At 38.8% G+C, this 23,707-nt stretch overlaps 1 protein-coding gene across 1 annotated transcript in view; it reads right to left on the bottom strand.

The window, feature by feature from the left end:
- Nucleotides 1-23,707, bottom strand: part of LOC108092652 (disintegrin and metalloproteinase domain-containing protein 10) — an 84,763-nt gene that overhangs the window by 13,874 nt on the left and 47,182 nt on the right. The window contains 2 exon segments of the mRNA XM_017192304.2: nt 13,542-14,148; nt 14,212-14,408. Coding sequence (XP_017047793.2) covers nt 13,542-14,148; nt 14,212-14,408 — 804 coding nt within the window.

The following is a 23,707-nucleotide window of genomic DNA, read 5'->3' as shown; positions in this document are numbered from 1 at the left end:
CTTTTGACCTGCTTGCTCCTTTGCCGTGCAGCTGCTGCTGGTTGTTGTTGTTGTTGTTGTTGTTGTTGTTGGCAGCGTTTTGCATGCAAGGCAAAGTGCAATATCAACAAGCCCGCTCGAAACGAGAGGCAAGTAGGGGGTCCCCCGGAAAAACCAAGAGAAATATGTCGACTTGTCACACAAAGCACAAACTTCCTCTGGGACAACCGCCTGACATTGAACACACACACACCCAAACTTAAACACACATACACACACACACACACACACAAACACACATAGGAGTGTGGAAAATGGCGAAGGAGACTCCTCTCGAATACGGGCCGGAATTTTAAACTAAACTGTGTGTTCGGAGCGCTTGGCCCAAGGCAGGCACTGATAAGACAGCCGGGAATGCTCGAATGTGGGGAGATATCGAACCACCCGATCCGAGGAATGTGGCCACCATATGCCTTATGTTTGTGGTTGAGGTTGAGGTGGAGAAGGTGGAGTGCACACCAAATTGTTGGGGAATTTTCGTTGCATGCAGCTCGGCCATAAAATAAATGGAGAGCCCTATGCGGTTGTACATATTCGCAAACCCACGCATCCACACACTCTTATATCAATGTAAAGACAGGTGGTAGTAGAAGTGGGCCGCAGAATACCGGTTAGGACATATGGAACTTGTGGCCCGATCTGATACTGATTGACAAAATAGAGTGTTGTGCAAAGTCAGCTGAAAGTTGCGGTGTATACCGTAGAAAATATCGCAGAATTTTTCAGATTGATTGATAAAAATAGGCAAATACATAACTCAAACAAAATATTTCTATATCAGCGCAGATATTAAACAACTTACAGAATTTTAAGTGTAGAAAGTTTAAAGCAAGAAGTATTAAAGTTTAAATTGTAACCCACTTTAAGACTTCAGTGTACCTCCGAAAATAACTGTACTAGCTTCATTTCCTTAACTGCAAACCAAAACGGAAGCAACAAATATCATCAAGCCCAATTGCATTTGTGGCCGAAAACTGGAAATATTTACTTGGCCCCTTGGGTTGGAATTTCAGCATTGCCTTTCGCCAAAGGGAGACGACAGATAAGCAGAAAGGAGTTTCCTGTCCATTTGGCCAAAAGAGGAGCAACCAAGTCGGGCAGTCGAAATAAAGATGGACTGCAGAGATGGGCGGTAGGTGGACGGTCAATGTGAAGTGAGAATCCTCGTGCTGGGCCATGATAAAAGTGGTTTATGACTGCGGCTAAGGACTGTCTATAGGTTCTCCAACGTAATCTTCTGTTAAGAAGTGCATTATGCCCTTTGTCATGTTGCTGACTTTGTAAGGGGGTGATGAGTTTATGAGTTTTACTGGGGCTCAACATAATAACTTTATAGGGAATGCGGTATAGAAATGCATTTGATGTCCTTGAAATGACATCATTTTCTATTTGATATTTTACATATTTTTTAATTTGCACAGCTAGAATATTTTCTTGATAATATTTAATATTTTATTTGAAATCCAATATTCAATATTTTTTGTTTTGTGCCTGTGTAAAAATGCAAGATACCCCGGAAAGCCAAAAAACACTTGGGAACCAATGCGAACAATTTTGAACTTGTTTTAAATTCAATTGGAACACTCAAGAGGCAGCTCCTCTGCAGAACGATGGGAAACATGGAGCCGTGTTCGCCAGCAGTTACAGTCGCCTATGACAACAGAGTTGCCGTTGTCGTTGTCGTTGTCATCGTCATTATCAAGTGCCCTGACACCCTTCGGAAATGCCGCCCACCAATGTCCCGAAAATAACCCGTAAAGCACTTAAAAAAGACCGCATGACAGCCAGCGGGCGTCTAACACTCCCCATCCCTTTCAGATTTCCTTTTTAGCCTGCTCTGCCGTCTGGTTGGAGAGCTTGCCTACCATAATCGATGGTTGATGTTGCTTTTGTCGTTACAGGTTAGTGCGAGTATATCTACACTTCGCGAAATACAAAACACAGATGCAAGTTTAAAATAAAAATACATTTTATGTTCCTGGCAATCATTATATGTATTTCCTTAGGTTTAAGTTCTTTGTAAGTAATAAGGTTAAAAACAAAAACCTTTATTAAAAATTAACCTGCAGTTTATTATAATTTTTCTAAGTGCACGACTAGTGTCTTTCAAGCCCCGACCAACCGCAATTTTCACTTCAATTTAAACTTGCTGAATGAAGTGTTCATTGCCAGTTTCCCCTTCCTGTTGCTGCCCCTTATTCGACCAAACTGAGGATGTCTTGCCGCGCTCCTTTAGCCTCGGATTTACCACAAGGCGAAGTCTGAATATGGGGGACATGTTAATTAGAGCCCATTCAAGGCTCCAATGACTGCATGTGGGCTGGAGCAGCCAAGTATTTGCTTATTCTGTACTCGGATCAAATAAATATATTTTTCTGTATATTTGTCTGCGAACGCATATTTGGCTCTTCTGGCTACCCGGCTACCCAACCTAATGTCCATTTTAATTAAACTCAAACATGTGCGTATTTATAGATGTCTGTGCAAACAAACAGATTCCCCAAATGGCCCATTGAACTGACACTGCTGGGCTCCCAAGGCGCTTGGTCACTAGCAAATTTACGACCACAGCCAACGGCAACGAACAACACAAACGAGTATACTCATACATTCCCACACACTGCCGACTGCCGACTGGCGACTCATTCAAAGGGAAATTTAATATTTTAGCAGTTAAATTATTTGGCACTTGTAATAAAACAAACAACTTGTAGCAGCAGCAGCAGAGAAGCTCCGGCAACATCCTCCCAAAACGCAGTGGACAAGTGCAAAGTGTTAAAACGCAAAACTTTCGGAAGCCGCAGAAACTGCTGAAGTGGAGGCAGAATGCAGGGGAAGCCCCATAATGCGCCTGGCCCGCTCGTCCTGACCAAATGTTGTTAAATAGCACGAGCAAAATGTAAATATAAATTTTCGACACAGGATTTATGCATATTTTGAAGTTAGCTGGGGAGAGCGAGGGAGAGAAAGAGAGCAATGTCCTTGGTCAACAAAGCGTGTGTGTTTGCTTGCTTGTGTAAATTTCAAAAATTGTTTAAATTTCGTCTGCTGTTGCAGCTGTTGCAAGGACATCAACTGCAGGCCGGATTCCACACGAATTATGCTTCAAGACATTGGCCAAAACTAGCAGCAGCTTCTCTCCCCTCCTTCTCCTTCTTATTATTTTAGCTGATGTTTGTCGTGTTGCATATACATATGAGTACATGGCCTAATCCCAAATGCCCGCCCACTCATGGCTGCTGAGTCATGTAAGCCTGGTAAAATCCATTTGGCCACATTACGCATACGCCATGTGGCCGCCTGACATTATAAACTTCTGTTGAACCCATGATTGTGAAAGTTTCGGTTGGGATTTTTCATACGATTGTTTAACCAGCTTGTGTTTTCTATATACATTTTACGAGTAATTTATTTGAAATCTAAAATCAAATATGTTTGCTGCATTTAATCATAGAAACTGCATAGGGGTTCTAAAGTAGATAGGAAAAGCTGTGATAGAAAAATACATATAGGTTGTTGGTTGGTACTTCTGCTTTTAGGCATAGCAATACACATTTTATAAGTATTTATTTGACATTTCAAATTGAATAAATTTTCTGGATTTATCATACAAACTGCACAAGGATCTTTTCTTTTTGCTTTTATTAAATCTTGTGGTTACTATTTATTTTGCGATTTGCTTAAATTCGAGTAACTGTGATTGTTTTTTGATTTATACTGTATTTGCCTTGATATATTAAAGAGAATTTACCCTGTCTTAAATTCCAACAGACACAGACTGGGATGCAGCGTCAACCGCAACAATTAATTTAATATTTCTCGGACAGAATCACGAACGTCTCACACCCAAAACTTTGGACTCCTCCAGCCCGCAAACTCCGGCGCATCTCCGTTGTGCTGCTGTCACCTGGACAGTTTGGATAAGAGTGGCAACAGCACTGCAGCCAAACATTTGCATAAATATTTGCGAGACTGGCAGTGTGGGTGGCACTCCGCCCTGGAAAACCAGAAAATGTCCCCATTTCGTTGATGACGGCGACAGATTTTAAATACATTTTGCACCCTGCACTCGGTGTACGGTCCACACCCGTCGGCAACAATTATTGGTTTGAACGCTGTCCGCTGTCCAGGTTCTCCGGTTCTCTGGTTCTCTGGTACTCCGGCTCACGGATACGGGAAAGGTGGTGGGTCCACGGGCAACGCAACGATTCACGGGGCCCTGACCGGATTCCCCAAAATAACGAGTTTGTGGTAAATTGAATTGTTCAACATCCACACTGCCGTCCCCATTCCTGATCATTCCATTCCATCCCGTCAATAAAATCGTTGCACCGTTTCATTTCGTCCAGATATGTTCGTATGATGCGGTTTCGCCATTGCTACTTCGTACTTTTAGTATTACCAGTTTATTGGGTATACAAGGCATTTACATAATAAGTTAGAACTTGGGAAATTAAAAAAAAAAAAAACTAACATTATAGTTCAAAATTTAAAAGATTTAAGGAAAAGAGATTCATTTACTTATGCAAAATACCTAAAAATTTTATAAAATTTATTAGGCATAACTAATGCATTTTGAACAAAAAAAAAATATATATAACTAAAAGTTCAAATACCTATCTCAATTACTAAGCGTCTGTTATTCGATAGGATTAAATTCGTATTTATTCTTGTTATTTTCCAAATCTCATTCCCTTTGATCCTCTTATATAACTGAACGTATTTTCGCGTTGCCTCAAATCGCCATCGCTTAAATTATTTATAGATACCACGGGTGGAATCTAGCTGTTCAGGGTGAAGTTGATGGGCCCACAGAACATGGACTAGAAATTATGATGGTCATGTTTTTAATTTCCGTCAATTCTTTTTTATTTGTTTTGCCTTTATATTCAATTTTGCTGGAAGCTGAATGCACGATTGCAAATGTTTGTGGTCGATAATGCGTTTGGTTCAAGCTAATAATATTTGGATAATAATTATTCCAATACAAATGGCCAGAATTTCTGCTAGAATTATAAGCTATGAAAATACAAAATATGAGAAAAATGTGAAACCAAAAAAAAAAAAAAAAAGGAATTTATTTAAAAATTAATATAATAAACTTAATTAGAAAGGGAAATATAAAACTATTGATTTGATATATGGTCGTCTATATATTTTTCATTTTAAAGGCGTAAAATGTAAATAATAGACCTACTTAAAAGTACAAATTCACGAAGTTGATCTGATATATGATCCCAATTCAAATATTTTTCTTTATAAAAGCGTTAACGTAACTGTTTACGCCAAAATGACTGCATTAAATGGAGTGGAAGACGCAATCCCTCATCGTTCTACAGTCATATCGGACGATTATGATGACAGATTGCTACATGGTGATATATCTGCCATAACAACCCAATTGGCAGACATGTTGCATTTCGGCAAGGCAATCAAAGTGGCATGCAACACAAATGTGCAATCTAGTTGCAACTCCATCCCGAATACATAGCTGCCGAAAAATAAAAGCGATCCCAGTTGGAGTGGCAAACACAACACAATGTCATGGCTGGGAAGCTTCGTCAGGTGCGTTGTGTTTGCTGTTGGATGATGGCGATGATGATGCGGGGCCAGCGAGCTAGACAAAAAAGCCATTAAAAGCGACTTAAATGTTGCGAAATGTTTTCACGCTCTCTGCTTTTCAACTGCACTTTCAACCGGCGGAAGGTGGAAGGTGGCATGTGGCAGTTGAAACCAGGTGGGATGTCAAGGTGTTGCGACGTGCCTTGCTCATGGCACCTTTTCATTTGCCCAAAACATTTATTAAATTTTAAAATCTAATTTGAATTTTCACGCCACACAGACTGAACGCAAAACGAAAACAACAACAACAACTGGAAAAACATCAAACAAAAGGGGTAAGGTTAACAAAACCAAACGAAGTGTATCACAAGAAACCGTCGCATGGAAAAAAAAAATCAGACTGGCGAGACGAGCGCGGAAGGGAATAAATATAATATAGTATATTTGGTCCACAGAAGCGACATTATGGATAAATCCGGCGCTCGGAGGATGACTATGCGGAGTTGAAGGCAACAGCGTGGAACTGGAAATAACATCATGGAATGTATACATGACACCAAGCGGGTGAAAAGGGTCTTGCAACTATGAAATGGTTACAATTTGATAAAACGCTTGGAAGAAGTTCTTGAAATAAATGCGAGTGGCATAAAAAAACAGTCCATAAACTCAAACGGCACTACATAAGCTAATAATGGGGGATTTTAAATTATATTTTAATTAGGTTTTAAGCAACAAACACAGATATATACTTTCTGGGTTTGAGTTTTTTTATGTTGCAATTAACTTTAAATGTATTTAGTCGTATTGCATTATTTAAATAGCAACTTCAGCAACTGGTAAAGGATAAAAAGTTACACATATTTTATGGGTAACCAAAAGTTATTCCATCAGATTTTAATAAATCCAAAAAAAAAACCCCACTAACCTTGCTCAGCTGGCAATGAATATGAAAAACTCATTTCGTTTTAAGGGACAAAAACAAGGAATGAGTTTAACCAAACATGAAATATGAAAAGTTGGCATGTTGCATATCAGCGATTCATTATCCTTGGACAAATGTCAATTAAAAGTAAAGCGTAAAAATAATAAACACTGTGGACATTGTCATTTCTGAGGTGGTGGTCGTGGTGCTCATAAAAAGCGGTTCGGAGTGCTCATAAAAAGTAACGCATAGTTTGGTGGGGGAGCGAGCGGGCATAAAAAGTTAGTCATGCGAGATTTTGGTTGTCGTTGTCGTTGTAGTTGTCACTGTTCTGCGTTGGTCAGCGCTCCGAAGCCCCATAAAACTGCACAACTTCAATTAATTTTCACATATGGCGGCGGCTATACAATACACCATACACCATACACCAGACATACACCATACAGATGGGCCAGCGGTCAACGGCAGTAGCAGCTGACTCTGAACCCTGTTCAGTGAATTCAATTAACCGCAATTTCCATACCAGCGGTCCGGGGGGCTCTCTATCAAATGCAATTGTTGTGCGGTTGGCAAACAACAATTTTCAGACAACTGGCGAAACAAATAAAAAAAAAATTAAATAAAAAAAGACATAGAAGTGTGTGGAAAACAAATTTCCCTCATGTCAGCTAAAAAAGTATTTCGAAAATAAAAAAAAACCGAAGAAGGACTCAAAAATAACGACTCTGAAGTATGAAAATAATTAAAACAGTTTTGTGAAATTTAATATGCATTGTGCTGTTACAGAATACAACATTTGCATGTTCATCTGCCAGTTTTAACGTTTGCTTCTTGTTGCCAATTGTAATTTGTCACTTCTAATTGCATTTTCTGTGTCTGTGCGCACTTGATTTTTGTTGACTTTTCCATTGTAATTATGCGTTCAGATTTGAATTGAGATTCAGCAGCAGCTAACGATGCAGATGACCCATTTCTGGCTACTCGGTTTGTAATTAGCTCGTCCAGTTCAGTTGTTGCCCTTCGATGTAATAGACAGGAAACTGACTGCGATTGCAAGCTGGTTGATTTGCATTTTCGAATTCGCATTTGATTGGAAATGTTCGGTGAACATTCCGTAGCTAATTGAGGGGAAAGGGCACTATTATGGTTAAATTATAAGTGGATTGCATGTGGAAATTTCGAGAGGAAGCTATTTAATTCGAATAACGCATTCGGTAAATTATCAGAAAAGGGAACTAATTAAATCGCACTTTCCGTGGTATTCTACCATTAGAATTTTAGGTAAAATTAGGAAACTCAAATAATTATACAACTAATTAAGTTAAATAAAATATCAATTGTAATAAATATTTTATTTAGGTAGTAGGCTTGAACCTATTAATCGATTTATTTCTAAACGGGTATTCCTAAGCGAATCTAAAATTATTCTACGCAGACAAGCTTAACAAGTCAAATGCAAAAGAATTATCTATGTGAATATCCCGCAGCACCTACACCCCCTTACAAATAACTGCTGACCGCAGAGCCAGAAAAACTGCGGGAGACTGTCTGTGACCGCGGGTTGAATGACCAGCGGTAACTTAATAGAAGTTGACACATGTCGCCACGCATGCAAAATGGATTCATCCAACCGCAATTGGTCAGAATAGAGGGGTCATCCACCCACTCCGTCAGGAGCAGAGGAGCACGACCACTGCCACAATCACAATCGCTGGCCGAGGCCATTGTGCTCCAACGCATTCGATTTCAATATCTGAGCCCTCACAACCCCCTTGGTTGCCACTTCAGCCTGCAGCGCTGCCAATTAACATGTCCGCCGCTCGGCTCCAGTGCCACAGTCTGATTTCAATCCGATTTGTAATAAAAAAAAAAACAAGTATTCAGCTGTAGACTCTAGGCGAAAGATAAGACAAAGAGATACCCTCGATGCTTTGCTTAATCAAGGTATCTTTTAGAAACAGATGGAAGGTAATTAAACACGTTGAGGGGTACTCTTTATCTAACTATAAATAATATATCATTATCGATGTGTATATTTGGAATTTAATGAAATAGTTTTCAATTAGATCAGACGTATTTCGTTAATATAATATAATCATAGGAAAAACATTATATAATTACTTGACACCAACATAAAAACTATGTTTATGTTCTAGAGTTTCAAACGAGGTACACAAAACAAAAATAAAGATCCAAAAAGCGTACTTCCGGCTATGACTGTCGCATGTCAATTTGGACAATTTTTTTTTGTGAATTTGATTCATCGTCCCCTTATCAAAAGAACTATGGAAGGTACGACGACAAGCGGGAGGAACCATCTTGTGCAACCTAGCATGAAATTTGTTTGTTTACAATTGCAAACTCCACACTCCTGGGCAGGGCGACTGGCTCCTTTCCCTGCTTTTGCTTCTGCTATCAAATACCGGAAATTATTGTATGTTATGCCAACGTCAACAGTGCCCCGCGGCATCATCGTTATCGAAACGCGGCGTAAATCCTGTATTTATGTATTTTTGGCTGCTTATTTCATGCATCGTTGACTGATACATATTCATAACATGATAGCGAGCAGCAACACAGCGCCGGAGAAAATTTAAATCAATTACTCAGGCGATGATGCCAGTTTTCAGTGGAATTTCGGTTACCAGAATTACTTAATATTTAAGTAAATATTTTGTTTATGGAAATCATGCATTTGGGTCAAAATGGAAATTTGTCATTCACAAACAAGGATTAAATATACAAAGAAGAAAACAAATTTGCATTAAATTACCTAATGAATTCCGATTGTTCACCTCGAATTCTAGATTTTCAATGTGCCATTTAACAAAAATACATAAATAATACAATGGCTCGTTACACACAAATTTCCATAATCGAAAAAACCGATTCATTAAAAGTTTAAAACGTCGCAACAATTAGTTATATTTTTCGTAGCCCATTTTTAACAATTCAAAATTAATTGAGTTTAAAACATCTGCGTGTCATTGACATTTATGCGCCAATGAGTCCACAGTTCAGCAAAATGAAATTGGGTAGAGAAAACAGGGCAGCTGTTGTGCGAGAGGCATTTTTCTATAAATTTGCATAGTGTTACCAAGTGCAATCAAATAGTCGTAAATAAATGTGAGCCGCATTGCATTTATGGCACTTGCAGCAACTGAAGATAAAGTTCCCACAGCCATGGTCAATGCACTCGAGGGCCCGAAGGATAACCGGAAAATGGGTGGAAGTTAGCTGGTGAAAATCGGGTGGGTGTGCCTGCCGAGGAGTACTACATAAGGAGCAACAGTGACGCCAGCAAACAATGTGCCACTTGAGTTGCTCTCTGTTTTGCTGTGCAAAAATTATATTACAACATTGTGTATAAATTGTGATTTCCAGGCAGCGGCAGTAGCAGCTAAGGCACCATTCAAGAACACATTGCACTTGGGTGCACTCGAAAACAAAATTGCAAGAAATGTAAGCAAGGAACTGGAAACATTCTTGAAATTTCAAATTTTTTTTTGCAACATAAATTCTTAGTTAATTTTGAGAATTTTAAAGGTAGTCATTTTTAATGTTTAACGTGAAATTAAATGTTCTCTTAAAATTTGAAAATAATTTCAAGTTGTTACTAATTGTTTCCTATAAATAAGCAAGCTTTAATATTTTCTGAATTGTTACGACACTTGTGAGATTTTGCTTTTTAAAAAGATATGGTTCTACTTATTTTTTTTAAATATATTCAATAAGGAAGCCTTATTCCAACAAATTGGGCAAGTCATGGCTAATGTTTGCAGCGTGATTTTAATTTCTGGCCAGTGTAATTGAGTACTTGTGTTGTGGCGTATGTTAACCCCTTGGCTGCTTCTGGGGTTCGCTGAATCACGCTTCGTTACTTGGCTGCTTGCAAGTGAGTGCGACAGTGTGCTAGGGGCCATAAATGGGTTGGCAGGGGGTTATTCAAGGGGAAGGGGGTTATTCGGGGGAAGGGGGTGGTGGGGTTGGGACGTAGGGGCGGATAAGCAATGTGCGTGCGCCGCTTGGTCGGTTTTAACACGCACTTAACGCACCCCTTGTCGCTGCCACCCTCCAAATGGATGAATGAACGAGTGTGTACACACCAACAATGTAATCTAGGGTCCGTCGACGACTGCTCATTTCCACTACAAAAGTTAATATGCTGCTAAAATGCCATTAAAAGTGCGGCATGGAGTGTGGGTTTGGCCGTCGGGGGAGGGAAGAAAGTCCTGATAACTTCAGAAGCATAAACACCTCGCGACACAGTTGCGTTCTTACCGAAGCTAATAAAGTTGGACATTCGCCGAGAGAGGCGGGGAAATAACCAAGGGGAAAACCCAGGCGAAATACGTGGGTAACTGCGACGAACTGGGGCAGCAAAAACTCATAAATAGAAAATGAGTAAGAGAACTGCGAATGGCAGAGAAGACCATTTTGCACTTTTCACAAATTAAAGTTTATGTAATGACCCCCACGGCTAAGTGACCAATGACAACCATATGAAACCTTTGACATTGCTGTTTTACTTTCCAACTTTGTCATGGGAACTGTGAGCACTTTATTTCGCTATTTAGAAGGGGAACTCGAACAGTTGCACAATTTAATTGGGTTCCATAAAAAGCAATACTAAAATTTTATTGAGCCCTAAAAAGATTACATTTTCTAGAATATTAAAGAAATATAGCACATGAGAAGAATATAATTGTGTTGAAACCTAACCAATAATATTTTGAAAATTTGATTGTTTTATTAATCAAACAAAAAAATTTATTTTATGGAACTATCCTATATGAAAATATATTAAAACGATTCCAATTTAAAGATAGGTTTACATTGATTTAAAATGATTATCCTCTAGCGTGGGAACTGCAAATCGATACCCACTTAAAATTGATTGAGGGACAGTTTTAATTAGCATAATTGCCTGGGCAGCAGTTAGTTTCAAATGTAAAATGTAAACTAATTAAATGTTTCGATGTCCTCACTTCTCAATCACCAGCGAACTAACGAAACTAAATGAAAGCAGCGAATTAATAAAATGGAATGCCAATTTCGCTGTTTTATTTCGAATTTGAACTTTACATCAATCACAATGGGCGAGTGGGAATAACTAAACTGACAGGTGGGCAGAGGCAAGGGGCATGTAAACGGCTTTTGTGTGAGCTCATTAAAGTGATTATGCCACACCCCCGACGCCCAGATAAACTTGCAACTAAGCTAAATGCGCCCGTGACAATAGTTTTATCAAGTGTTGTTTGCAACTCTCTGTGTGCTGCATGTGCACGTGTGTGTGTTTTTGCGGGAATGTCAAATTGCATACAATTTCTGCGAGCAACAACAATGGAGAGAGATTGTCGAAAAAAAAAAAAAAAACACCAAATAGTTGGCCAACAAAGCGCTCCCCGTGTACTCAACAAAATACCCACCGATGCTCCCATTTCAGTTGTTTAGCTATGCATTAGATTCTACTTCTTTTGTTGCAACAGCAGCAGCGACAACTTTATATGGGCGTGGCAGCCGCCCATTGTTATAGCCACGGCTATGGGAAAATGTGTGTGTACACAAGAAGAAAATAAATTGATTTATCCTCAAGTGCAAATAAGATTAATAGGAACCGCTCGTGTTTTTACTTGAAAAGTGCAATGTGATTGGATTTGAATTGGAAAGTCTTCCATGTCCATGCAAACATTTTTAGTTTAAAAAGAACAGAAACATGTCTGCATATTTTATCTGTAATTCCAGATATAGAATAGCTGCCCCTTTTTTTCCTATGCATATATGAAAAGCAACCGTCGGTCTGGAACCTGATGTCGTCATAGTTGGTGCTGCCTGCACAATAACAACGGCGATGCATCCGAACTTATTTTTTTTTTTTTCAGTTTTCAGCTGCAACTTTTCATTGTCAGTGTCATTGTTGGGGCAATATTACACACGAGTGTGCGAGTCTGGGGGCACACCTTCTTTGGTTGCACCATTGTGTTGCGGGAGTTACATAAAAAATTGACCATTGAACCGGCGAGAGAATATTCCTCTTATTTTCTTTGCTTTTTACGTCGCTGCATGCGTGGCTTGCTTTTAAAATGAAGTCGCTGGGTTGCCTTTTTGCATAAACCATGAAAAACCGTTGCCACGTTGCCTGTTTTCAGCCAAACGAAAGTTTTTCTGTCTTTTCTTTGTCCGCCCAGCTGACGGATCAAAGTTTCCATCGCCATTGGCGGTGAAAAGCTACTGCTGCGGTATGCTCAGTTTTCGTTGCCATTTCAGTTGACAAATTCTAATTGGGCTGGGAAAAACATTCTACCTCAATTCGAAAAAACTTTGTCTTTCGATTAGGAGCCGACTGTACAAGTCAGCAGCTGTTAAAAATCACTGCCATTTAAACTCCAGTAAGTTGTTATTGAAAATTCAATAACCGTCTCTAAATATAAGGTTTATTTAGAGCCTTTGGTTTTATAAAGTTACTTCATTGAGAAAAAACAATTAATAATATATATCAGCTAAGACAGTTCCCAAACTTTGTTCCCTTCTTCGTAAATATCCACATTTTTTTTTTTGAAGCGTGCTAAGCGAAGCATCTAGCGTGACATTAGGTAAGCTCTTGCGCCAGATTTTCACAGCTCCGATAAACAAGTTGTTAAGCTCAACAGCCACTGAGCCCCAGCTACTTTCAGTCTCAACTCCGCCCCCCCGAAAAGTGTGCCATTTGACAAACTGACAGCTAGCTCTCAAGTCCCCAGCACAACAGAAATGATTAGCACGCACTCGCGACTGTCATAACTTAGGTGTCAAAACAGGAACGAAATGTTATCAAACAATTTCAAGGCTGACTTGAGTCCTTCTCCCCAAACGAAATCCATAGCTGCTGAATAAAGTCGAGAAGTTCCGGCGGTGCCAGCCGCCAAATAAATCACATTTAACAATGTGCGAGAGAGAGAATTTTTCATTTCTGCATCGGTAACTTACTTTTAAAATGTGCCAGAATGAAGAGTGGTAAAAGGAACTTATTTCGACTTACCTTCGCGCACATTTTCGTAGGCGTCCTCGACATGTGACTCCTTGTAGATAATGGAGTGAAAATCAAGTTCGTCCTCGGCATTATGCTCCTGCTCGTCCTCGGAATTCACCGATGTGGGTGGGAATGTTGTTGTCGACGACGACGACGACGACAACGAGTCGGAACTCTCTGGAAGCTGGCTCGTTGTTGTGGATTCAGCAATTTTCTTTATGAAGTTTTCTGTCTTACTATCAACGGCAGTTCTGTTGTTGTAGCTTATATTGTTGTTGTTGTTGTTGCGTTGGGCCAAAGGCCGTGTTGGTTGTGTATTTTTCGTGGTGCTCCTAGGAGCCGATGTTGTTGTTGTTTTTGTTGTTGTTGTCGATGAAGATGATGATGGGGTGGAGGTGGAGTATGTCGTCGAAGTTGGTGGTGTTGTCGCCGTGCGATTTGTGGGGAAATAATGTTTGGCATGTTCAACATAATAGGCATCACGTTCCGTTATAATTTTACCCTCGAATACCCCATTGTGTATGGAACCAAATACATAACTATTACGATCCCCTATCACTTCGCCCTCATAGATATGATCCGTGGAGACATCAATGGGACCTTTGCTATCATAAAACTAAAAATAAAAAAGTATGTCTTAGTAAGGGTTTTTGATTTTAATCTTGAGAGCAATACTCACGTCTAACTTATTGCTAAATGTATTTAAATCACGTTTTAATCTAAGATGGAAGTCTCTTCCATGTGATGCAAACTTTAAATGTACATAATGATCTTTGGTCACTGATCGTCGCGCTCTATTGTGACTAGCTCGGATGTGCTCGTGATCATAGTTGAGTGTTTCATAGTGGGATATGTATTCGTTAAGTCGCTTATGACCTGTAAATAAAAATAAAACATGGAAAGAGTTAGCAAAAAAACCAATAAAAGGGCTTAAAAGATTGTTAAATATTCTGTAACATTTGTCAAAGGATTCCCCCCGCAGTTTTGCATGGAACTGCCATTTTAGTTAAATGTAAGAAAGCTGACAATTATTTATGAAATGAAAAGCATCAAATATATTTTGCTTTTAAATCTTAAAAATCGATTGCAAGCAGAAAACCAAGAAACAATTTGATAACCGCAATTGAAATTAAATTGAAAACCGGAAATTGAAACACAACACCACACCAGAACGCCAGAGTGTGTTGATGTCCACCTCAAGAGCAGCCAGGACTCGCCTCAAAGTGCTGCGAGGACTTTCATTTCCTTGTCAACGCTCGGACACTACCTTCACTTAATACTTTTAACGTTTGATTGCATTTATGCAAAGGAAGGGAAAGGGGTTTTCCGAAGGGGAAGACTGCATTGGGTTGCTGCAGTTTTCCGTAATGCATTTACTGTTGCAGTGGCCCTGATGGCTGAAAGTCGTTCTTGCACATGCCACATAGCCAACTGCCTAACTGATGGCAAGTGGCACTTGTGTGGGCGTGGCAGGATTGCTCTACGACTGCCGCAAACATATTTATTTTGGCAGATGGACTGGAAAAATGGGAAAGCGAGAAAGGACGACAGGGAAATGGCATTCAAGGCGTCGCCTGTGGGTCGACAGAAGGGAGAACCCTTCCCTCTCGCCAGTTGAAGCTTGGCAACATTTTTAATGCACTTACAACGCACAGAGAGATGCACGCATAACTGCATTACTTAAGAGAGCATTTTCGTCTGCCAGTTAGGGCTAAAAGCCGAGGCCATCAAGCCGGTCTGCTTACCTAATGGAGTGTATTGCCTACTAGAGTGTGCAACACATAGGTAGAATGCTGTGGTCACACAAAAAAATACAGAAAATTCTAGGTTCTATTCTACTATTTCATAAACAATTTGTGATGGGATACATTTGTTGTCTTCATGAAGGAATATTGCAATTTTCAAATGCATTTTTAAATTAAAGTACCAGATAAAATAAAGATTTTAACTACGTTCAAATACATATAGTTAATAACGACCGGCCGCAAAACTTTAGTTGGTCCAGTCTCCATTTGGCATTAAATTAATTAAAAACTTGCGAACGAGAAATAATACAAAAAAGTAAAGAACATAAAAGCGAACTGGCAGGATGCGGGTTCAACTTCAAAACGACTGTCGGAAAATTACACAGAGCCAGAAAGTATCTGAAAAAATCCTCAACACGAAATAAATTGCAAAGGTTCTAAAAACGAGCATTATAGGGGCAGGGGGGTCGGGTAATTAAACTGAATGTTCAAGCAAACATTAAACAACGATTTTTTTTCAGTTCGTTCTTTTTGCGCAAACGTCATGATGAATCAAGCCAGAATAAAGGGAACGACCTGCAGCAGTGGGGCAAAAGTAAGGGAGCCCTTGGCCAAAGGGGTCATTTGAGTAGTTGACCCACAAAACGGTACAAAGGTTTACCCAGCGTCAGTCCCTGGGGTTCAACAATGCGGAAAGCTCCCTCAGCAACTGATTAAACAAAGCTAAAAACCCGAGGGAACGAGAATGGCTTGAAAAATAAGCGAAAGGTGGCGTCAATAGATTTTACGATTCTAAAGCAAGTTTAAAATGGACTTGCCCCTTGAAAATGAAACGAACAATGGGTTTGTCATTAGTGAGAATTCGTAATGAGGGCTTGGCATCTTAACATTAAAACAGCAATTATTCCAAAGTATCAATTGATCTTGCATTTCTAATTCTATTCTTTGAAAATTAAAAGGATTCCTGAGGCATTTTTCTTAATCTGCATTGAGACCATGGCAACAATTTGGGATTTTCAATCTATCCTAATAAGTGACACCTTGACTTACATTTCGCCTGTTGCTTTCCGGTTTTTCCGGCAAGCTCTTTTTATTTCCCATCGATCCCCTCCCTCAAAGCTTCTCAGCTGCTGCACAACTGGCACAAATAAATAGAAAATGAAAAAAAAAAAACTAAGGGGAAGAAGAAAAACCAGCTGGAAACTACTTTCGCTATTTGCTTTTAGGAAAAGAGGGGGCTGCTTGCGGAAAATTGAATATGGCAAAATGCGCTTGACCAAAGAAAAGGCCAGCATAAACATGAAGTAAACAACAACAAACATCGGTGACTGGCTGTGCCCGACTTTTCCAAGCAAAAAAAAAAAACTTTTCTTTTCAATGTTTTTTTTTTCGGTTTGTTGCTTTGATTTTCTCAGATACATTTGGCAAGAAAAGCGAGTCCAATAAAGAGATATTACGGAAAAACTGGTTTCAGCTTTAGATTAGAGACCAGCTAGCAACTTAAATCGCCCAGACAAAAAGCGGGCTGGGAAAAAGTGTTTTTCGTTTGTCTCACTTATATTCCATTAACCCAAATTCTCCCTCGCCCCATCGATCCACGTCGCCAGTGCCACAGGACAAACGAGCCTTTAATGCGCTTCACTGGAGATGGAGATAAGAGACCTCCAAGAGATGACTACTAAAAACCCGTGACAGTTAAAACTGAAGTCCAGGGAAGGGAATCCACCCGGCCAATCCCACTCGGAGTTATTCATTTTTAAACTGCGTGACCCTCACAACTAGGCGATGCGGTGCAAAACGATGATTCAATTTGGTTGCAGTGTGGCGCGTAGCAAAAACCGCTTAAATGGCTCTCGAGTTGAATTTCCAAAGGATTTGGTCAGCGCTTTTGGCTCTATCTGCTAGTTTTTTGATTGATAGGCTTAAGAAGGTTTATCCCGCGTGGGTGCAAGAAAGGGAAATAAGGCAGAAGAGCCTCCATCTTGCGCTTGTGATTGAAGCCGACTTTAAACGCTTGATATTGATGAATGATGCTGGAATCATTGCTAAGGGAGCTCGCTTCTTAAATCAATAACCCCTTAAGAAACCTGCACATTAAAAGCATTTAAAGTTAAATGGGTTAAAGGTATATTCTCTTTATTTTTTCATTTTGAACCCCTTGTTTTTACAATTTTTTTTTTATTCTGCGAAAAACGTGCGTAGGTTAACCAAGGGTTCAATTTGAAAATAAGTTGCCTCAAGTCACATAAAAATGGAAAATAAACAAATGTCTTTTGGCAGTGGTGAAAAGCTGAAGGATGGCATATTTATAATTTAAAATAAAATATGTAAGATTTAATAAAGGGTGAATTTCCCCTTGAGTTATATGTATATATATGGGTATATTGCAGCTAGCTATCATTATGCAAATTGTAATACATATTTTTTATACAGCCAAATGCAAAAATCTGCTTTATTTTCAATCTGATAAACGATCTTATATGTTTTGCGCTCACTTTTTGAAGGGCGCTTTGCGCTGAGAAAATGATTGCAGTGCTACGTGATTTATTGCAGTTTCCCAGGATTTTATTTGACAACCTTTCGTGCGGTTTCTTCATGCTTTATTTTATCGTTGTAGCACCAAGGCCGACATTACTGCGGTCCCCGACCAACACTCCCAAGTTGCAGGAAAAGTTTCATCAGAGACTTTTTTTTGTGGTTTTTGGACGAACCAAGATGTCAACTCAGACCATGACGTGCATCCCATTAGGTTAGAAAATTGTAACAAAATAAAAAAGGTCTAATGCTGAAACTTTAAATAAGTTTGACACTGGCTATAAAAAAGTGGGTGCCTAATGTTTCGGAACGCGCATTATGAGGTTTTTGAGATAACATGACTTTCGTATAATTGGTCAACGAAAAATTTTTCATCGCTCAAGAGAAACGCGTTCACTTGTCATTATTTTAAACGATTTTTTAATGCAGGAATTTTGTCTTCTCTTTTCTACTTCTAAAGAGCGTTCATTCATGCAGTGTTAAAATATTGGCAAGCGCAAAGGCATACAATACCTCAAAGGTACTCGTATACGTTATTTTAGTTTATTTTTATTTTTTAACCTCCTGGTATTTTTTGCATTTTTTAACCACAGTTGCATACGAATTTTCTTTTCCATATTTTTGTTTGGCTGCGTTTCAGAATATATTTGCACAGAGGTAAATGCAGGTTGTAGTGCGTTGGGCCAGTAAAGCGCATTAAGTCTTTAGCTTAAAGGCAACAAACTGCAGCAACATCAGAACCCAACAAGTACAAACAAGCAAACAGCTGTAATAACAGCAATTACAACGGCAAAGCTTTCCACCTACACACACTCTCCCAACCTCATGGACTTATGTCCTTTGTGCGGGAACAAAGGCTAAGGACAATAGTAGAGGCACGTTGCAAAATTCCTTTGGATCCGCAGAATGTTAATGTAAGCATTAGTACCTATTCAACCAGACTTATCATGCAAAACCTTTTTAATGAAGAGTCCTGTTAACTAATAAACATTGTATTTAGAATTTATTACAACAGCATGGGGTCCTTTGAAAAAACAAACGCCACAAGCAAATATCTTTACAACATATCATCCAATTAATAATTGTTCTAAAGGCGATCGATTTCAAAAGGGTTAAACCTCACCCTTCTTGGCCTGATAAAATAATTACCATATTAAATTCGAACGGCATATAAAACTTTGTCTGCAGTCTGAGGACAAATTTGACCACAGGAGAGTTTTAGGCCATGGGCATGCATATCGATAGATAGCGCCCTAAGCCAGGCTGTCAGTTCGTTCCAGTAAAGGCAGTTGCATAAACTAGCCAATAATCCCCTAGACTGAACCAAACGGGACTCGGGCTGGCAACGGCAATGTGGGCTGTAACTTGGCAGCCAACTGAGGCGATCCGGGACAACAGAGCGGGCCAATAGTTGGCCAAGTCCTTGGAAAAGCGCCTTAAAGGCTACTGCAAAACCGGCACTAACAAGTACAACAAGATGGTGGAAAAGTTTTCCATGTAATGCATTTCAAGTAATTTCACTTGCTACCCCCAATACACAGGCCAACTTTGTGTGCAAACTTAAAAACCAAAGCCAGTCAACTTTTGCAAAAGAAACGCCAGCAACAAAAATCCATCAGATGAACAACGTATTTCCGAGACGAGCGATGGGTCACGACTTCTTGAGCTTCTGAACTGGGTCAGACAACACGTTACCCTATTAATACTTTTATGTTGAGTTCAAAATCATGACTCTTTTTGTTCTCATAAAATTTTCACCTATGAGTTTTCAACGATAAAGTTTGTATTTATTGCAAAAAAAAAACCCGATATTTATATATATGTAAATTTTATTTTGTTGTTTTTCGCTAATAAACGTATTACAATTTTTGGTTTGGTTCGTTTGCATTCGCATGAGTTGACTTACATTTATTTAACCAAACTCTCTGAATTGGCAAAAGCGTATGTAATATTTTAACATGTATTACAAATAAATTAATGAATGTGACATTTCTATGCCCTCATACTCTTCAACTTTCGCTTCAATCGCGGCTGAAATTAGCGCATCCCCTCGGCTTTGTTAACAGTTTGTTTACAATAGGCCGAAGCGGAGATAGTCTAAGGAATGCTGACAATGCTGAATGCTTATTGACCGAGATTTTTAAATATGCAAGAGTACAAAAAGCATTTTTTATCTTCAGAACGCTTGGCTGGAAAGCAACCAGCGGAAGGACTGCGTTTGCAGGAGACAGAATGAGATAGGGTGTGCGATGGAAAATGGAGGGAATAAGTCAAACGAAATATATGTTAATATGTCAACTACAGAAAAGTTTTCATTTAAATATTCCGACAAATTAAATAAGGACCATTTATACAGAATTGAATCTTTAAAAGCATATATTCAAGAGATTTTAAGAAAGAATAAGCAACCACACATTATATCGAATTTATTCAATGCAAATGACTATACAAGATTTTTCGGTATATATAAGATGAATAAAACAAAAACAACAGACGTTATCGCATTTTGTTTTGAATTGAATGCAATACAGCTTATCCTATGAAAAACAAAAATAAATAGCCTGGAAGAAAACAGTTTAAGATAAGGAAAAGCCACCAACACAACCATTTCAACAACTTAAATTGGAGGATATCAACAAGGATGCAAATGTTTACTTGAATTCCAATTAACAAGGAGAATTTAGGATTTGCGATATCAACCAGAGATAAGGAAGGAATTTCCACAAGTCAATTTCATTTTATTCGTTATCCATGTTGCCAGCAATTTGGACATTTAATTTGATTTTAGCAACTTGCCAGCGGGAGAATGTAAAGAAGTGCCAGACATACAAATCAGTAATCAATACTCATTGCATTTTTGGCTATTGACTTGACCGCTAAAGACATAACTGCTAAATAGAATTTACAGATTTGATGTGAGTAATTAAATTTGTTGTTATCAATCAAATTATGAATTTATGAATTTAATTGATATACAGGAATACATAGGAATGTATCAGGTTCTTTAATTAATGTCAGGAGTTTAGCAATAAAATTGTAATTTATGAAAATGCTTTCGAGCATGTTAAATTAAATTTAAGTACGACACAATAATAATTTGTATTTTCATAACTCTCAGAACATTTAACTATTACAAAATGCACTAATTATAATTACAGAGTTTAAAGGGCATTATAAACTTGGTAATATCTTTAATAGAAGTGCCGGCAAATGGTCCCCGGATTAGCACATAATCATTGTTGTTGAATACCGAAATTCCCCATGTGATGAAAATATTTAGTCTGACCCACACACACACATTTAAAATTTGAGGCCCTTTTGTGGGGCGTGCGTCCGAAAATGCGGGTCAGTAGATAGCGGATAAAAAAGAACGAAATGCGAGTAAAAATAATCATAAATTGCCAACAAAGCATACGCCTCCTTTTCGGTCCAGTTGAAGCCCGTCCAGCCAAAACAGCCAAACAGCCAACACCCAGCCTTGTTAACTCCTGTCGGTGGCAACGTTTAAAGTAACTTTGACCCTTTAGTTTGGTTTCTGGAGGCGAGTGATTTGGGTTGTTGGCAATTTTTGTTTTTTTGGGGGAGATTTTGTATATGTTTTGGCTGAGAACAAACCACAAAATGGGCACCGGGGAAATGAGGGGAGTATTGGGGGGATGGAGGATCCAGCCAACCGACAGCCGGCGACCGCCACACAAACAAACCGTTGAGCTTAACTTATGGATTATGGGCGTGCCCTGTTCTGCGGTGAAACAACTAAAGTGTAGTCTACATTTGGGCGTTACAAAACAGGAGCGCGTAAAAACCGAAGGCAACGTCAAAATGGCATTAGCACCCAAGTGTGTTTCTGTGTATGGGTTTTTGTGTTAGCTGCGGTCAGAGCGACTGAGTTCTGGATGCTCCAGCATAGTCCTCTTTCAAAGCTATTTTTTTCGCCTGTTTAGCCCTAAAAGCTTCTCATTAGGTAAGTGAAAAGAGATGGAAATTGGGTCGAAAGGAAATATTTTTCCACAAAGCTAAGCACTGCGTAATTTAGCACGTATGAACAGAAAATAATTTTCCCAAAAGTAAAGTAGCTTAGAGCCGTGGGCGAGCAAAACTCATAATGGAAATTAAAGATTTTCTTTTTTGCTTCTTTTAACACAATTGCGATTAAAAAATTGTCTTGCAAATATTTCGCCACGTATAATTTGTTCACAAACACTCAAACTGCATAGATTATTGGTTGTATTTTTTTAAAGTAATCGAATACCAATGTACATGAATATTTATAGAATTTAAAGTATCCAATAAACTCTCAGCTAATACATCCACTTAATATGTTTACCATAACGAAAGTGTAAGCAACAACGATTTTAATAACAGACCATAACCTGAAATCTTGACCCGCATTCACTTAAGGCGATTTCTCCCCTTGAAAGTGTAGCCACAAAAGCTACCATTAATAGGCCAAAGCTGTGGGTATAATTTTTGCATAACAAATTAACTTGAAGTAGCGCTCCGCCACTCACAGCACAAAGCTAATCCACTTTGGTCAAGGAGGCTAAAGCCAGTCCGGCCAAGATAGCCATATAATTGATGTCCAGGCAGGTTCAAATTACGGAAAATTAAAAAATGCCAGTGGATGAGGTAAAGTGAAGATAGAAAAAAAAAAACACCCTGCCTGTTATAAACTAAATGAAGCAAGCTATAAAGTAATTTGAGCTGTTCCATTCCCCCTTTGAATGTCCTCCCTACCGATCGACCAATTTCCATACGAAGGGAATGGAGGAGAAGACAAAATCTCGTTAAATGCGAAAAAAGGTGGAAAAATTTCCCTGAAACGAGCAACAACATTCATTCACAGGATATCGAAAGGACGTCCAACGCGGCCATTGTTCACCGGCTGTCGACGCCAATCATTCAACTGATTAGTTTGATTTTCCCGCTGCGCTATTTCCGTAGACAAAGGCGAAAGACAATACCAACTGATGTGTTAGTAATTTGGGTGGGCGGATTCACGAATAAAAGCTCCCACCGGACTTCTGCGGATATGAACATTGGAATAACCAGGAACTCGACCCCACCTCAATCGTAACTTGTTCACTAATTGCTTCACCAGTTCACAATTTGCGGAGGATGCTGTCGCATCTATAGCTTTTTGTAGTTCGCTTAATTAAATTATCGATTCGGTTATTTTTGGCTTGGAATTTTAAGAGTTGACCAGTAAATTAAATTAAAGCAAAGTGACCAGTTGATTTTAAAACGTTTCCATTTATCTGGAATTTATTTTTAGATGTAAGTCTATCTATTAAGGTTTCTTTTTTATATATTATCTATTAAATTTATAATGTCTCCAGAATATGTAATCAAACATTCAGATTAACAGTTCGTGAGACTTTATTAGCGCTGCTTTACAAACGGTTTAACAACAAAATCCATTTTAACGAGTTCATTGAAGTGAGACGAATAGCTGTATATTAACCCCCGAAATCTATACCAGACATATTCAAAATGCCGACGCTGAGCTCATAAACCAAAATTTTAATGAGCTTCAAAACCACAACAGCGAAGTACACACAATCACGGCAACCGTTGCAGTTACCAACTAAATCCATTGAGTGCAGCCACATCCACTTGAGACGTAGGCAAACAAACTCAAATATGAAAACAATTATAGATGTTTGTTAATTTAAGTTAAATGCTAGACCAAAGCGATGATTAAATGACAGACAGGTAATGATTCATTCGCATTCATTATTGTATTCGTAAGTTATGATTGGCAATTTACTTTCGAAACATATTCTGCTCTAGGTAGATGCTCCAAAATAAATTAATATTATTTTGAACGCTTATTAAATTTCTTAATTAGTAACCTGTGGCAGTTGTGGCAGCAATGAAATGGTAAGCTTGTAG

This window comes from Drosophila ficusphila, unplaced genomic scaffold, assembly GCF_018152265.1.
Source record: "Drosophila ficusphila isolate 14025-0441.05 unplaced genomic scaffold, ASM1815226v1 contig_127, whole genome shotgun sequence".
NCBI classification, from domain to species: Eukaryota; Metazoa; Arthropoda; class Insecta; order Diptera; family Drosophilidae; genus Drosophila; species Drosophila ficusphila.
Note: the sequence above shows the minus strand (reverse complement) of the source record. Positions and strands in the feature narration are given on the sequence as shown.